This window comes from Canis lupus, chromosome 1 (assembly GCF_048164855.1).
Source record: "Canis lupus baileyi chromosome 1, mCanLup2.hap1, whole genome shotgun sequence".
Classification (NCBI taxonomy): Eukaryota; Metazoa; Chordata; class Mammalia; order Carnivora; family Canidae; genus Canis; species Canis lupus.
Window position 1 is genome coordinate 105,766,356 of NC_132838.1, and position 16,679 is coordinate 105,783,034.

The 16,679-nt window shown below is 38.9% G+C and overlaps 1 protein-coding gene across 13 annotated transcripts in view; it reads left to right on the forward strand.

The window, feature by feature from the left end:
• LOC140600607 (uncharacterized) overlaps window positions 1-16,679 on the forward strand; it is a 39,482-nt gene that overhangs the window by 17,206 nt on the left and 5,597 nt on the right. For 8 of the 13 annotated variants that reach the window (XM_072768896.1, XM_072768900.1, XM_072768881.1 and 5 more), the window contains one exon: window positions 15,206-15,301. The exons of 1 other annotated variant lie outside the window; for it this stretch is intronic. In XM_072768896.1, the coding sequence (XP_072624997.1) occupies window positions 15,206-15,301 (96 nt within the window). Of the gene's footprint in view, window positions 1-538; window positions 3,769-15,205; window positions 15,302-16,679 lie in introns of those variants that run through there. 4 more of the 13 variants (XM_072768904.1, XM_072768909.1, XM_072768913.1 and 1 more) reach the window with 1 other exon arrangement.

Genomic DNA, 16,679 nt, shown 5'->3' on the forward strand with positions numbered 1-16,679 from the left:
CTTTGGTTACTTGTTGATCTGCTCTTTCCCCCCTCAATCTTGCTCTCTCTCTTGTTACTAGAATGACAGCTCCAGAGAGACAGATTATATAAGGTACCTTAGTGTCATTGATTTATTCTGATTTTGATATTCTAATATTATTCTAATGCTTAAATATCATATTGTAGTATATTCCCAAATACCAGCACATTCAGTGTTTGTTGGATGAATGGATCCATCCCCTCTATCTTCTTTTGTTCTGTTCCAATCACAGTGTGGTTCTATTTTTACTTCTGTCACCATTTTGCAAGGTCCTATTTGGAAAGAATCCCAAGTTATATTTATTCATTCTAGGCTGTTTCTGAAGTAGTCTGTTTTTCCTTTTGCTGTTTTATAATACTGTCTTTTTTGCACAGAGCACAGGGTATATTTCTCTTAGACTGGGATCTTACAGAGAGCTAGCCCAAACCATGGTTTTTTTTTTTTTTTTTTTTTTTTTTTTTTTTTACATTTTTCCCCCTAAAATTATCATGGATGTTTTCATTCTTCTTTTTCCTAGAAGAAATATGGGAGATTGACCATATGCAGTGGCACCCAGAAAACCAAAACAGGAGTAAAACTTTGGAAAGATGTCAGCAAAGTTATGCACTTGGAAATAATTTCGATTTATGCAAAAGTCTTGTTCCTTTAATACAAAGACACAATAAGTTTGGCTCATGTTATAAAAGTTTGAAATCACACTTAGGTTTTGTTACCCAGAATAGAAGATATGCAGGAGAGAATTCTGATAAGTTTGGTAGATGTGGGAAATCATCAGTCTCCATCCAGCAGGATACAACCATTACTAGAATTAAATGCCATGGATGCATTAAACCCAGTAGCTCTAAATCAAAGCTCAATGAACATCAAAAAACTTATACAGAAGAGAAACCACATGAATGCAGTGAGTGCGGAAAAGGCTTCTCCAAGAAGGCACAGCTCATTAGGCATCAGAGAACTGAAAGAGGAGAGAAGCCTCACAGATGCAGTGAATGTGGGAAAACATTCATGAGGAAGATTCAGCTCACTGAACACCAGAGAACTCACACTGGAGAGAAACCCCATGAATGTAATGAATGTGGAAAAGCCTTCTCCAGAAAGTCACAGCTTATGGTACATCAGAGAACTCATACAGGAGAGAAACCCTATGGATGCAGTGAGTGTGGCAAAGCATTCAGCCGAAAGTGCCGTCTCAATAGACATCAGCGATCTCACACTGGGGAGAAACTCTATGGATGTAGCGTGTGTGGGAAAGCCTTTTCCCAGAAGGCATACCTCATTGCACATCAGAGACTTCACACAGGAGAGAAGCCTTATGAATGCAGTGAATGTGGAAGAACTTTCTTTTTTAAGTCAGATCTGACCAAGCATCAGAGAATTCATACGGGAGAGAAACCTTATGAATGCAGTGAGTGCAAAAAAGCTTTCAGGAGCAAGTCAAAGCTCATTCAGCATCAGCGGACTCATACTGGAGAGAGACCATATGTGTGCAGTGAATGTGGCAAAGCCTTTGCCCACATGTCAGTCCTCATTAAACACAAGAAAACTCATACAAGAGAGAAAGCTATAAATTCACTGAAGGTGGAGAAACCTTCCTCAGGGAGTCACAGCTCTTTATACATCAGTGAACTTGCACAGGAACAAAACCAGATGAACACAGTGCCTGTGGAAATACCTTCCTTGGGAACTCAGCCCTTGTTAAACCTCCATGAGTTCCTTGGGGATAGAAATGTAATGTTTGTGGAACAGCCTTTTCAAAGAAATCAGGCCTCAGTAGATAGTCAGGAATTTGCACAGGGAATAAGTCTTGCAAATGCAGTGAATGTGACACCTTCTGTAATAAATTATGTCTTTTATGTTACAGATACTGTGTAGGAAAGAAAATCTCTGATACCATAACTTATCTGATAATAGAAAAGCCTTTAGCAAGAATATTCCACACATTATATGTCAGAGCTCATTTTGGATAGACAATGGCTGTACTGATGGTAGAGGATAAGTCTGTGAGAATTCAGACTTATTAAATATCTACGAAATCCCACTGGGCAGAAATGCAGCTATTGTAGGGAAGCCTTTTCCTGGAGGTAATAACTCCATTGGCATCAAAGAATTCCTACAGGACCAGAATATTAGGAAAGAATGTGATAATGTTTTCCATGATAAGTTCTACCTCATTACATCACAGAAGTGTAGAAAGACACCTCTAGAGACACCGAATATGGACAACATTTTTAGTAAAATGTGGAAGAACTTACAGGAAGGAGAAAACCCCTGAACACAATAAAAGATGGAAATTCTAAGTTGGGAATTCTATTGCCAAACTAATATGTCACAATTTTATACCTTGGGAATCTGGGACTTTTCTAATAAATGAAATCTTGGGACTAGGAATTGCATCCTGTAGCAAAAATGTATGAATATGATGAATGTGATAAGAGGCTGCTGTAACAACCATAAATTTGGTGGTTTAAAACAACTCACATGTATTACAGCTCTGGGGGTCTGAAGTCTGGACTAAATACATCCCACTGGACTAAATACAAGGCATCCCACTGGACTAAATACAAGGTGTTGGCAGGGCTATATTTAATTTTGGACGCTCTAGGAGAACCCGTTTTTCTTTGCCCTTCCATCTGCTAGAAGCTGCCTAAATTTGTGGCTTGCAGACCCCTTCCACCTTCAAAGTCAGCAATAGCTGATCAGTTCTTCCATCACTCTGGCACTGATGTCTACCTCTTTCTTACATTTACAGACCTGTATGACTACATTGGGCCCACCCAGATAATCAGGATAACCTTCTTATCTTAAAATCACTCTGCCTACTACCTTAATTCCCCCTTGCCTTATACTGTGACATATTCACAGGTCCTGGAGATTAGGGTGTGGACATTTTTTTTTGGGGGGGGGTATTATCTGCCAACTGCAGATCATTCTCTGGCATCCAATTATTTGTGTCCATACCACATGCAAAATATATTCACTCTCTCCTAGCATCTCAATCCCATCCAAGTCCAAAATCTCATCTAAATCTAAGAGCTCAGGGACACCTGGGTGGCTCAGCAGTTGAGCGCCTCCCTTCGGCCCAGGGCGTGATCCTGGAGTCCCGGGATTGAGTCCCACATGGGGCTCCTGTGTGGAGCCTGCTTCTTTCTCTGCCTGTGTGTCTCTGCCCCTCTCTCTGTGTCTCTCATGAATAAATAAAATATTTTTTAAAAATATAAAAAATCTAAGAGCTCAAAAGCTCTAAATCAAGCATTGGGTGAGGCTCTGCATATAATTTGTCCTGAGGCACAATTCCTCTGTGAGCATGTGAAACTCTAGAAACAAGTCAGGTGGCCCTAGAATACCTAATTGCATCTTTTACTTTAAATGACCTTTGCAGTGTAGTGGAACATAGTTATAGGTTCTGGGGATTAGGACATGAACATCTTTGGGAGACCATTCTATCTACTACAAAAACATTAGATTTCAGAGAATTCATACTATAGTAAATTCCTACCTAGCCATTAAATTTATGGAAGTGTGCACAAGGAGTAACTTTTTTTCTACAATCAGGGAATCTTAACACTTGTGTCATTATATGTGACCAGCAAGGAATACTTTTGAAATATGTAAATCAAATGATCAGCACTGTAAAATAACTTATAAATGCCCTAAAGGAACATGAGATTTATGTGCTGTAAATGCTGCCAAATGTATTTGTATCTATTCTGAAATTGTATAAATTAACATCCTATTCTGAGTATAGAATGCATATTCCATAATGTGCCTAAGTACCAGAATTCTTCACAGCCAATTCCAACAATTTTTTTAACAAATGCTTATGTACTCTTATTAATAACAAAAAAATACGAGTGGGCTGTTTTCAGACATTGGGCAATAGGGAGATCGGGATAGCTATCTCAAGAGAAAAGAAACAAATGAAGAGAGCCTTATGACTACCTCCAGCCTGGAGAGAGTTTCCATTCAGCATAGGAGGGAGAATCTAATCAGATTCTGGCAGTCTCTGAATTGAGAGTTTAGAGTTTGGAGAATTTAAGGTGGCTCAAATTTATGGGGTAGGTTACAGAGAGGAGCTGCACCCAGATGTAGCACATTCCCCACATGATTTGAAGTTGTGATCACACATATGTGAGGAAGCTCCCTCGGCTGGAGAAAGAACTACTGGAAAGGAACAGGCAGAGCCATCCTTGGAACTTGCACAGGTTGGAAGTAATTTGTGTTTCCACCCATTGGCATGGAACCCCCTCCCTGCCCCAGCCCAACATTTGGAAAATCACAATGGAACTTCATAAAAATAGTGCCTCAGTGGGTCACTCAAATTGGCTCTAGACTAACGGCTGCTCTGAACCAGACAAAGCATAAATGCAAACCACTACAAAACCAAACTGTTTCCAAGTAAATTAATTGCTTCCCAGACCTATACCCAGTAGTATTTAAAGAAAAGAAAGCAATCCATCAAGAAAATCAACAATGTCAAAATCACAATGTCTGGCATCTACTCAAAACCTAACCAGGTCTGCAACATGAAGAAAAGTCAGTAGAATCCCAGAATTGGCATAGGTGACAGAAAATGATGTTAAAAACAGCTATTACAAATATTCTGTATGCTCAAGAAAGTTGTATCAAGTAGATGATAAAAATTATAATTTACTGTGGGGTTTCTCTCCACATGAGCAAAGAAGTAGGTGAGGCCCAGTCTAGTTACTGGTTCCACCAATCCCAGGTTGTTCAGCCTCCCAAAAAGAGGTCAGAAGGAGGTAATTTCCATCAGTGAGGACCAGGTCCCATAATTTCCATCAGTGAGGACCCAGGCCCAACTCAAGTTGGAGTGTAGTTTGGTTTCTGTCTTGGCCCTCTGGTTTTTCTGAGAACTGAGGCATGTGTGCCACACCACAGGTTTCTGAGAATTACAGTTTGGGATACATTGTTTTTCTAGTGAGTGGCTGGTCCTTGGCTGTTTGGCTGCTACAGGGGTTCTGGGACATGCAGTTCATCTGCTTTTGTCTATTTTTCTTCACATGAGAATTCTGCTTGAGTTCAAGTGGCTGGTGAAGAGAGTGCCTGTCAGAACCCTATCAAAGACATCCATGGTTTCTCTATGTAGCATGTGAGCATGTGAGGGAATTGGTTGTCCGTGGGTCGAATCCAAGCTTATCCTGTGGCTCAGTGTGGACAAGGGCAGGTCTTGGTAGGTTTGTCCTGCTGTGTGCCTGGACAGGCTTTAGAGAGCAACTTTGTTTTATGGGAGACATTTGTCCCCATTCCTCCTGCTCTAGGGGACTAGATGGACCCCGTCTTGGAGCTAGGGAGAGGAATTTGATTGTGGGTCCTACTGAACCTGACTGCCTCTTATCCCATCACTTCCCCTCTTGGTTCTCAGAAAAAACTGTGGGTATCTGTGTGCTCTAAGGGGTGTCTTGTCCTGACCTCCCCTCACCAGTTCTGTCACCATGAGCAGAAAATTTCTTGAACAATGTCTGCCATGCAGTGCCTTGAGGACTAAGCAAGCAACTTTCCAATAGTATTGTTATAAACAGGGAGGTGATTTAGGCAGAAAGAAATTTGATTTACATACTTTAGAACCTACAACAGTCTGTACAGATTTACAGATTCCACCTACTTGGTCTTGATTTCCAGTCTAGAACTTGGCTCTCTAGAATTTAGAACCTGCCAGACCTTAAGAAGTCCAGAATCAGGTATCCCATAGTTGCCTGGTGCTGTACAAGGGAGCAGTAACTGCTCCTGGTTTGGCTTTCTCTGTGTTTTGTGTTTTAGGAGTAAAGGTAGAAGATTAGAAGTTCCTAGTTGGTGTGTGAGCTGATTAGTTGGCTCTCTGAGGGCTCCTTTTTCTAACTCCAGCTTTGTGCATTTAAGAATTCATCCTGGGGGGATCCCTGGGTGGCCAGTGGTTTGGCGCCTGCCTTTGGCCCAGGGCACGATCCTGGAGACCCAGGATCGAATCCCACGTCGGGCTCCCGGTGCATGGAGCCTGCTTCTCCCTCTGCCTGTGTCTCTGCCTCTCTCTCTCTCTCTGTGACTATCATAAATAAATAAAAAATAAAAAAAAATTTCTTGAAAAAAAAAAATAAAAAAAAAAAGAATTCATCCTTTATGGGGCACCTGATTGGCTCAGTCAGTTGAGTATCCAGCTCTTGATTTTGGCTCAGATCATGATCACAGGATTGTGAGATTGAGCTCCGACTCAGGCTCCACACTGAGCATTAAGCCTGCTTGGGATTCTCCCTCTTCCTCTGCCCACCCCACCCCATGCACTCACATGCTCTCTCTCTTAAAAAATAAGAAGAAAGAAAAAGAAGAGTTCTTCCTTCATGAAAAGAGGGATGTTGAGTAATTGTTGAAACTAAAAGCTTTTCATTGAAATATCTCCTTTATCCTCGATCAGAGCTATTTTGTCAGATGTTCAGAACCAGAAAAGACAGTAGACTAAAAAATGATAGCCATTTCCTAAGAACAGAAGAAAATTACTAAGGCCCTGGTGGGTTTTTGTTTCTGTGTTTTGCCCTTCATTGTCATGGGTTTACAGAGGCTTATAAAAATAATTATCATGGGATCCCTGGGTGGCGCAGCGGTTTAGCGCCTGCCTTTGGCCCAGGGCGCGATCCTGGAGACTCGGGATCGAGTCCCACGTCGGGCTCCCGGTGCATGGAGCCTGCTTCTCCCTCTGCCTGTCTCTGACTCTCTCTCTCTCTCTCTCTCTATCATAAATAAATAAAAATAAAAATAATTATCAAATGGAAACACACATTTCTAAATTAAGAATTTAGTAAAAATAAGTCATAAAAGCAACATCAAGACAAAGGTAGAATAATGAAATGTAGATCATTGAGTTTGCCTAAATGAATACAGGTGAATAGATACATAATGTATGACGTATTTAAGTTTAATTATAAATAGTTTATAATGTTTACAGTATCAGTAATATGTTAGTTTTCTCTTGGCGCCAAAACAAATTCTCAGGAACTTTTAGCAACTTAATGCAAATTTATTATTCCACATTCTTTACGTCAGAAATCTGGATTGGCTTGGCTAATTTCTCTGCCTGGATATATATATTTTTAAGATTTTAAAAATTTGACAGGATAAGCAGAGGGAACTACAGGGAGAGGGAGAGGAAGAAGCAGCCTCCCCACCAAGCAAGGAACCTGATTCAGAGCTTAATCCCAGGACCCTGGGATCATGACCTGTGCTGAAGGCAGATGCTTAACCAACTGAGCCACCCAGGCACCCCTGCCCTGGATTTCATAAGACTAAAATCTAAGGTGTGAGTCCACAGAGTTTTTACTGGAAGGCTCTGGGAAGAAACTGCTTTCAAGCTTACCCACGTTGTTGGTAGACTTCATTCCCTTGTGACCAGCCCCCTCTTTCCTCACTTTCTATCAGCTGCAGGTTGATCTTTATTTCTGGAGGCTGTCTATATTCCTTCTGGTGCTTTACATGCGGTCCTCTTCCAGCAATCAGTTGCATTCCTCTTATGCTTCTGGTCTCTCCAACCTCCTTCCTGATACATCTTCCTCTTCTATTTCTAGTGCTTTTGTGATTACATTGTGCCCATCCTGATAGTCCAAGTTAATCTTCCTATTTACAGTCAGCTGAGAAGTAGCCTTGATTAAATCTCCAAACATAATATCTAGATTGAACAACTAAGGGGCAGGCATCTTTAGAATTCTACCTAATGCAAATAATGGATGAAACACTGAAAGTTACGTGATATGTATTGTTCATAAGGAGAAATTAGACCAGCTCCCTAGAGGAAATAATTATTTCCTGGAACTTAAGTTTTTTTTTTTTTTTAAGATTTATTTATTTATGTATTTATTCATGAGAGACACAGACAGAGAGACGCAGAGACATAGGCAGAGGGGGAAGCAGGTGCCTCGCAGGGAGCCTGATCTGGGACTTGATTCTGGATCCCGGGATCACTACCTGAGCCCAAGGCAGGCACCCAACTGCTGAGCCACCCAGGCATCCCCTGGAACTTAAGTCTTGAAATCAGGTAATTAACTTTTCCAACTGTGTTCTTCTACTTCAATATTATTTTGGCTTTTTTGCATCCTTTGTTTATCCATATAAATGTGAAAATTAGCTTGTTTTTTTTTTGTTTGTTTGTTTTAAAAATGTCTTCTGGGGATCCCTGGGTGGTGCAGCGGTTTAGTGCCTGCCTTTGGCCCAGGGCGCGATCCTGGAGACCCGGGATCGAATCCCATGTCGTGTTCCTGGTGCATGGAGCCTGCTTCTGCCTCTCTCTCTCTCTCTCTCTCTATCTCTCTCTCTCTGACTATCATAAATAAATTTTAAAAAATTTTAAAAAAATAAAAAAATAAAAATGCCTTCTGTAACTTTGGTAGTAGTGATTATATTAAATCTATGTTGGTAAAAAATACAATTAATGGTTGAGCCTTTTCATCCATGAACGTGATGCAGTTTTTCTTTTGTTTGGATATTCTTTTATTCAGTAATGTTTTGTGTTTTTCATCATAGCAATTTTGTACATCTTTTATTTGATTTATTCTTGGGTATTAAGGGCTTATTTTGCTATTTTTACTAATACAATTTTAATTTTATTTTTCAATTGTTTGCTAGTACAGAAATATAACTGATTTTTAAAAATATTTTGACCTTTTGTCTTCTGAATTTGGTAAATTCATCCATAAGTCTTAGTAGTTTTCTGTAGGCTTTCTTGGGTTTTCTTTATACATGATCCTGTTGTCTGCAAATAGCAACAATATTTTTTTCTGATCTTTAAGCCTATTATTTTTCTTGTTTTTTCTTTCTTTCTTGCACTGTGAGATCCTCTAATATGATGGAGAGTGTGGGAGTAGACAGTTGTCTCATTCTTAGTCTTAAGGGAAAAGTGCATTTTGCACATGGAATGGTGAATTTTAGTGTCTCAAGGGCAGACTATGCTGAATAGTATATCTTGTTTTCATTATTATTATTGATTTTATTGTTATTATTTTAGTGGTTACTATAGAGCTCACAGTGTAACGTCTTTAATTCATCAAGGTTGACTTAGAACTGATCTTGTGCTGTTTTCCACTAATCATTTCATACATGACACTTTACCTTTCCTACTTCACACTTGTAATTCTTGCAGTCTACTTTATACTTCCAAAAATGTAATAACCTAATGGCAATATAATTCCTGTCTTTGAGCTACTATTGTCCCACTTTTTAGTTTTTTATTGTTATAAATCCACCTTACAGTGTTACTAATTTCATTCTTAGGCAGTAAAGGGCCAGATAGTAAATATTTTCGGCTTGGCTGGCCATACAGTCTATATCGAATCCTTTCAGCGGTGTGCCTGGGTGGCTCAGTCGATTAAGCGTCTGCCTTCAGCTCAGGTCATGATTCTCAGGTCCTGGGATTGAGCCCTGCGTTGGACTCTGGATCCTGGGCTCCAAACTCCAGCTCCCTGCTCGACGGAGAGTCTGGTTCTCTCTGTCCACCCTCTTCCCCTCCCCACCACTTGTGCTCTCTCTCAAACAAAATCTTAAAAAAAAAAAAAAATCTGTTCAATAATCTGTTCTATAGTGAAAGCATTCATAGATGTGTAAATAAATGGATGTGGCTATGTTCCAATAAAACTTAATTTACAGAAGTAGACAAGGAGACAGATTTGGCCTATAGACCTCTGTTCTAAACAATTTCCCCTTTAAGGAAAATGAAAAGAATAAAAACCTTATAAATATCCCATTATTTACCATTTTTGGTGTTCACTACTTTCTGCTGATCTGAGTTTTCAACTAGCATAATTTTCCTTCAGCCTGAAAACATCCTTTATGATTTCTCTGCATAGGTTTTTCAGGAATGAATTCTCTCAGATTTTGTTTATTTAAAAATGTCTTGGAGTGCCTGGCTGCCCAGTCAGAAGATCATGTGACTCTTGATCTCAGGGTCATGAGTTTGAGACCCATGTTGGGTGTAGAGATTAGTAATAAGTTAGTAAACTTTTAAAAATAATAAATAAAAATGTGTTTATTTCAAGTGACTCTGTGTAATGTGTAGTGTGTTGGACTTCTAGTAGTGAAAAATGTTTTTCATGCTAATTTTTTAAAGGTTTTATTTATTTGAGAGAGAGAGCACAGCTGGGGGAGGGGCAGAGGGGAGGGAGAAGCAGACTCCTCACTGAGCAGGGAGACCCACCAGCTAGATCCCAGGGTCCTGTGATCATGACCTAAGCTGAAGGCAGACACTTAACCGACTGAGCTAGCCAGATGCTCCTATTTTATACTAATTTTTAAATAATATTTTCCCTGGGATGCCGGGTGGCTCAGCGGTTGAGCGTCTGCCTTTGGCTCAGGACTTGATCCCAGGATCCAGGATGGAGTCCCATCAGGCTTCTTGCAGGGAACCTGCTTCTCCCTCAGCCTGTGTCTCTGCCTCTCTCTCTCTGTGTCTCTCATGAATGAATGAATCTATCAATCAGTATTTAAAAAAATAATATTTTCCCTATGCTTTTTTGTTTGGTTATCACTTTAAAGATGAGATTATAGTATCTTCCAGCCTGCTGGAATTATTTCTGGTTAGAAGCCAGAAATCATTCCTATTACTCTTTCCATGAATATAATGTGCCTTCTGTTTCCCTCTGGCTGTTTTCAAGATTTATCTTTGGTTTCCAGCAGTTTTCACTATGATGTACCTAAAATGTACTTTGTCATTTAAAGATAAATACCATATTGTTTTTTTTCGTGTCTTTAGGATTTGTAGTGTTGATTAGTTTTTCATCACTTTGTTTTTGTCTTCTTTTTTGTTGTTGTTGTTGTTGTTGTTGTTGTTAATAAGTCTTCCTGTGGCTTTACAAATTTTAGTAATCTTTTTGATTTTCTTGTGTATCCATTTACTATTGATTTTTTAGCATGTTTAGGTTTTTTTTTTTTTTTTTGCTGTTTTTCCTCCTAGCCTTGTAAAGTGACAATTAGGTAATTGATTTTACACCTTTCTCTCTCTCTGATATGAGTAATTAAAGTGACAGCTTTACCTATAGCCACTGGTAGGCTGTATTTATGTTATGTAGACCTTATCAGTATAACTGACAAGCACACTCAGAATGTTATTTTTCGAGTGGATCATGATTGTGAGAATTGTAAAGATCAGTCATGCCTGATAATAATTTATCAATATTCATCAATTTATCAATATTTTCCTTCCTAGTTAGTGCTTTTTGCATTTTGTTTATGAAATCTTTGCATATCCCATAATAATCAGTGTAGTCTTTAAGTTTTACCTTAGAAATTTAAATACCTTACTGTTTGTTTATTTTTTCTTTTTTAAAAAGTATTTTTGTTTTTGTTTTAGTAATCTCTACACCCAATGTGGGGCTCAAACTCACAACCCTGAGATCATGGGTTGCATGCTTATCAACTGAGCCAGCCGTGTGCCCCTACTTTATATTTAGACCTGTAACCTATCTTGAATTTACTTTTGGGTATGTGTTAAATGAGGGTGAAAATCTTGCCCTCTCCAATATAGTTATCCAGTTGAGCTAGTACAGTTTATTGAAGACTATTCCCCCCCCAACTGAATTACGTTGGCATCTTTAAATTTTTATTTATTCATTTGAGAGAGAGAGAGAGAGCCTGCATGCATGAGCAGAGGGAAGGGTGGAGTCAGAGGGAGAAGCAGACTTCCCTCTGAGTGGGGAGCCCAATGTGGATCTCAGTCCCCAGAACTTCGAGATCATGACCTGAGTTGAAGGCAGAATTGTAAAGATCAGTCATGCCTGATAATAATTTATCATATTCATCAATTTATCAATGTTTGGAGATCTTTGTATTTTGTTCCATTGTTGTATTTACTATCCTTTTACTAATAATATTACACTATCTTAATTACTATAGGTTTTTACATTTTAAGTCTTGAAATCTGTTAGAGTTATGCTGTCCTCTTTTCTTCTTCAGCATTGCCTTGGATATTCTAAGTCTTTTGTACATCCACATACATTTTAGAATTCACCTCTATATTTCTTACCCTCTCCTTTATGTAGCTCATCTATTTGCATTTGGGTTTTTTTTTAGGTCTCTCTTCAAATATACTAATTCTTCATCCATATCTGTTCAGCTATTAAATTGTCAATCAGGTTTCCAATTTTAGTTACTATATACAGTTGATTCTTGTTATTCACAGTAATTATATTCTGTAAAGTCACCATAAACAAATTACCAAATATTGAACCATTGCTCCTAGGGGAAATATGGGTTAAATTCCTGTGAGCAACCTGGGTACAACATTTTCATCAAACAATGCATAACCTTGCTTTTTGTGTGTGTGTTTATATTTAAAGATACCTTATTTAACATATTGATTTATTAATATAGAACTCATGACCAACTGCATTATAACTCATGGCCAAACATATATATTTTCTCCATAAGGGACATCACTGCTGTCTTGCACTTAGGAACATTAAACAGCCCTTCAGCTCCATGCTTAGGGACCATTTTAAACAGCAAATCACCAACAAAAACCATAAATATGTGGAAAAAAAATGACACTAAATAGACCATTAAAAGGAAACTTGTTTACAGTATGAGAGCGGAAACAAGGCAGAAAGAATATCATTTTGTTCAAACTCAGCTGGGAGCATGCATGTGGGGCAACTCCATTTACCCATGACTCAAACTACTCAATGCTGCCAGCAAATGCTCACAAAAAGTGCTGTGATTATTGATTTCGGGGGTACAAAGAAATTTTAGCAGGTATGTGAATTCATAATCAAATCTGTGAATAGGGGCTCCCGGCTGCCTCAGTTGGAAGAGCATGGTATTCTTGATCTGGGGGTTGTGAGTCTGAGCCCCACATTTGGTGTAGAGAATACTTAAATAAACTTTTAGGGAATCCCTGGGTGGCTCAGCAGTTTGGCGCCTGCCTTTGGCCCAGGGCGCGGTCCTGGAGTCCCAGGATTGAATCCCACGTGGGCTCCCGGCATGGAGCCTGCTTTTCCTTCTGCCTGTGTCTCTGCCTCTCTCTCTCTCTCTCTGTGTCTGTCATGAATAAATAAAATCTTTTTTAAAAATCTGCAAATAATGATGATTAACTATATAGTTTACCCTTGAATAACGTGAGTCTGAACTGAATGGGTCCACCTGGATTTATTTTTTTTTCAGTAAATACAGTACTATAAATGTATTTTCTCTTGTGATTTTTCTCAATAACTTTTCTTTTCTCTAGGTTAGTTTATTGTAAGGCTACGGTATATAAAACACATAAAATATGTGTCAGTCAACTGTTTTTAGCTAGGCTTCTGGTTGACAGTAGGCTATTAGTAGTTTTGGGGGAGTCAAAAGTTATATGTAGATTTTCAGCTGCTAAGGGGGTTGGTGTCCCTAATCCCCAATTATTCAAGGGTCAGCAGTGCTTTACTTTTTAAATTTTCTACTGGTTTATATACATCTGAATGGTCTTTTTTTTAATTTTAAAGATTTTATTTATTTATTTTAAGATTTTATTTATTCATGAGAGACACACAGAGAGAGGCAGAGACACAGGCAGAGACACAGGCAGAGGGGAGAAGCAGGCTCCATGCAGGGAGCCTGACATGGGACTCCATCCTTGGTCTCCAGGATTACGACCTAGACTGAAGGTGGCGCTAAACCGCTGAGCCACCAGGGCTGCCCTAAAGATTTCATTTTTAATAAATTTCCACACCCAATATGGGGCTGAAACTCACAACCCTGAGATTAAGAGTCCTGTGTTCTTTTTTTTTTTTTTTTTTTTTTTAAGAGTCATGTGTTCTAATGACTGAGCCAGCCAGGTGCCCCAGAATGGTCATTTTAATATTTCATTCTTTCTGGGGCTCCCAAATGGCTCAGTAGGTTAAGTAAGTATCTGCCTTCAGCTCAGGTCATGATCTTGAAGTCCTGGGGACTGAGATCCACATTGGGCTCCCCACTCAGAGGGAAGTCTGCTTCTCCCTCTGACTCCACCCTTCCCTCTGCTCATGCATGCAAGCTCTCTCTCTCTCTCTCAAATGAATAAATAAAAATTTTAAAAATATTTCATTCCTTCCACATATTCTTGGGTATCTTATCTCTCATTATGTTAAAAAATATTAATAATCCTGTGCTGATAATTACTCATGTACAGTCATTTTATGTCTGATTCTATGTTCTTTCTGTTGATACATGTTTCCCTGTAACTATGTACGGTGATGAATGCTAACTAGACTTACTGTGGCAGTCATCTTACAAATATATTACAAATCATTATGTTGCACACCTGAAATGAATGTATATCAATCATACCTCAATAGAAATAAATGAAAGGTGGTAGGATTTAGTTGGGGAAAAAAGATAAAATCACCTTGAGGGTCAATAATTGCTGTGTTTTTATATTAGTACATAGTTCTCTATCTTTTATGTAGATATTAAAAGTATCTTTAAACAAAACAAAATTTTTCAAAATATATTTTTCAGATATTTCTATTTCAGGGATACATTACCTATAGGATTTAATGGGCATACCTTTCAGAAACTTCTAATTTATTGGATTAGTTGATAATTAAGCATACGATTGCAATAGAGTGTTTAAATTGAAATATATTTGATGTATAACTTACAACATGTTGATTTGACACATCTTATAATATGGGAATACAGATTTAATGGCATTTTACTTTCCATAATGAATAATGAAAACTATTACACAAAGTCATAGCCTTTGTAAGTTATGGTAAAAACAACCAGTACATACACTTAGAGGTCTGTTTCACATCAGTAATGATTCTCACAAACTGAAGAACAATGTGTTATAGGGATTAACATCATTTAAAGATGTATCTGTGAACTTAACCTGGGAAGGGTGGCAGCTACTAGGTTCTACTCAGAAGAATCTATACTCAGGTATGTTGTTGGAGAATTATAGCAACCTGTGACAATGGTTAAAGATTATTACCGTGTGTCATTCAGAATGTCACAGACAATAGCCTTTCTTTTTTCAGTTGCTTTGGCTTCTAAAGAGTGTTAAGATACTGGACTTTAGATTATAGGCAATAGATTCTTAGTCTCTCTTCTGTTCCCAGATAGAACTTACGTGCTCTGACCTTCAATAGATCTTTAATCTGTCAAGGTGAAAGTATGTCAATTCCTGAGACTTTTGTGGTCTTCCTAGATAACCCCCATAAGTCCAGTTATAAGCGTCCAAGTCTTTGTCATTTCCCATGAACAGGCTCTCCAGCTACCAAGCCAGAAATGATCCTTAATTTCAAGCAGGGAGAAAAGCCATGGAGCGTAGAAGATGAAATGCATTGTCAGTGCTTTTCAGGTAAGTGAACAACTGAGAACAGAAAGATGTAAGATTTGAAAGTAACATAGTTGGCCATGAAGGGATGACCTCTTCCAGCTGTGTTTTAACAAGGCCCAAACTTTAAAGGTCATTACAGATACCTAAATCTTTACTGATGCTCTCATTTGCTTGGTGTTTCAAGGGTGATGCACCTCATTTTCTCTCTTTGGATTGATTCAGGTCCAGTAAAATGTTTTCTGTGCAGCTTCCAGACCTTCTTATCCTCTTCTGATTCCTCTCTGGCAACGTCCCTTCCTGTTATCTCTACAACTCTTGTTTTCACCCCTTTAATCTGATCAAGTGATATAACAATTCTTCTGTTATCATAGAAGCCTTTTTTTTTTAATTTATGATAGTCACACAGAGAGAGAGAGAGAGAGAGGCAGAGACATAGGCAGAGGGAGAAGCAGGCTCCATGCACTGGGAGCCCGACGTGGGATTCGATCCCAGGTCTCCAGGATCGCGCCCTGGGCCAAAGGCAGGTGCTAAACCGCTGCGCCACCCACGGATCCCTCATAGAAGCCTTTTATCCTGAGATCAGGTTTTTGGACTTCTGTGGGCTGTGTGAAAATGCATCAAAACAAGCTAGAAAGTGGGAATGTTGACCACAGCGGTGTTCTCTAAATATGATATAAGAGCTTTGGGAAAGTTTATTGTTGCATCAAGAATTAGAGAAGAATCAGTAATAGAGGATAACCAAGCTTATATTTAAGTGAGAAGCTGAGGATTCTTCATTCTAACCTGCCTCCCCCAGATATTTGTTCAAGACTTACGTTGGCATCTTTCTTTGGTCCTTGTTTGCACCTGATGGATGGACTTTCTCCATTCTCTGGGCATCTTCAAAAATCTCCAGAGCAAGAGAGCATGAAGTTTCATCCTTGCCTATTTCTATCATTTGTTCCTAGTGTGGTTTCATTCATTTTCATGGCCTTAAGAATACTATTTGTATGCTGATAAGCCCCAAATTTCTGTCTCCAGGCCAGACCTCCTTTTATCTACACATATTCACCTAGATATTTCATTTCTGCACCTGGAAATCTGATAACTACTTCAAATTTCATGTCACTCTGGTTCCTCTTCTCACTTATACCACAAATCCTGTCCATTAACGAATGTAGTCTGTATTTTCTCCTTATTGAATCAGGAGATCCCCTACTCCTTTCTGTAACTATTTTTTCACCCAAGCCCCAATATCCATTGTCTCTTGCCAAAGTTATTATAGTTTTCTTGAAAAATATTCTGGCTTCTTTACTCTTTTTTTAAAGATTTTATTTATTTGTTCATGAGAGACACACAGGGAAAGGCAGAGACATAGAGGGAGAGGCAGGTTCCTTGCCTGCTGATGTGGGACTCGATT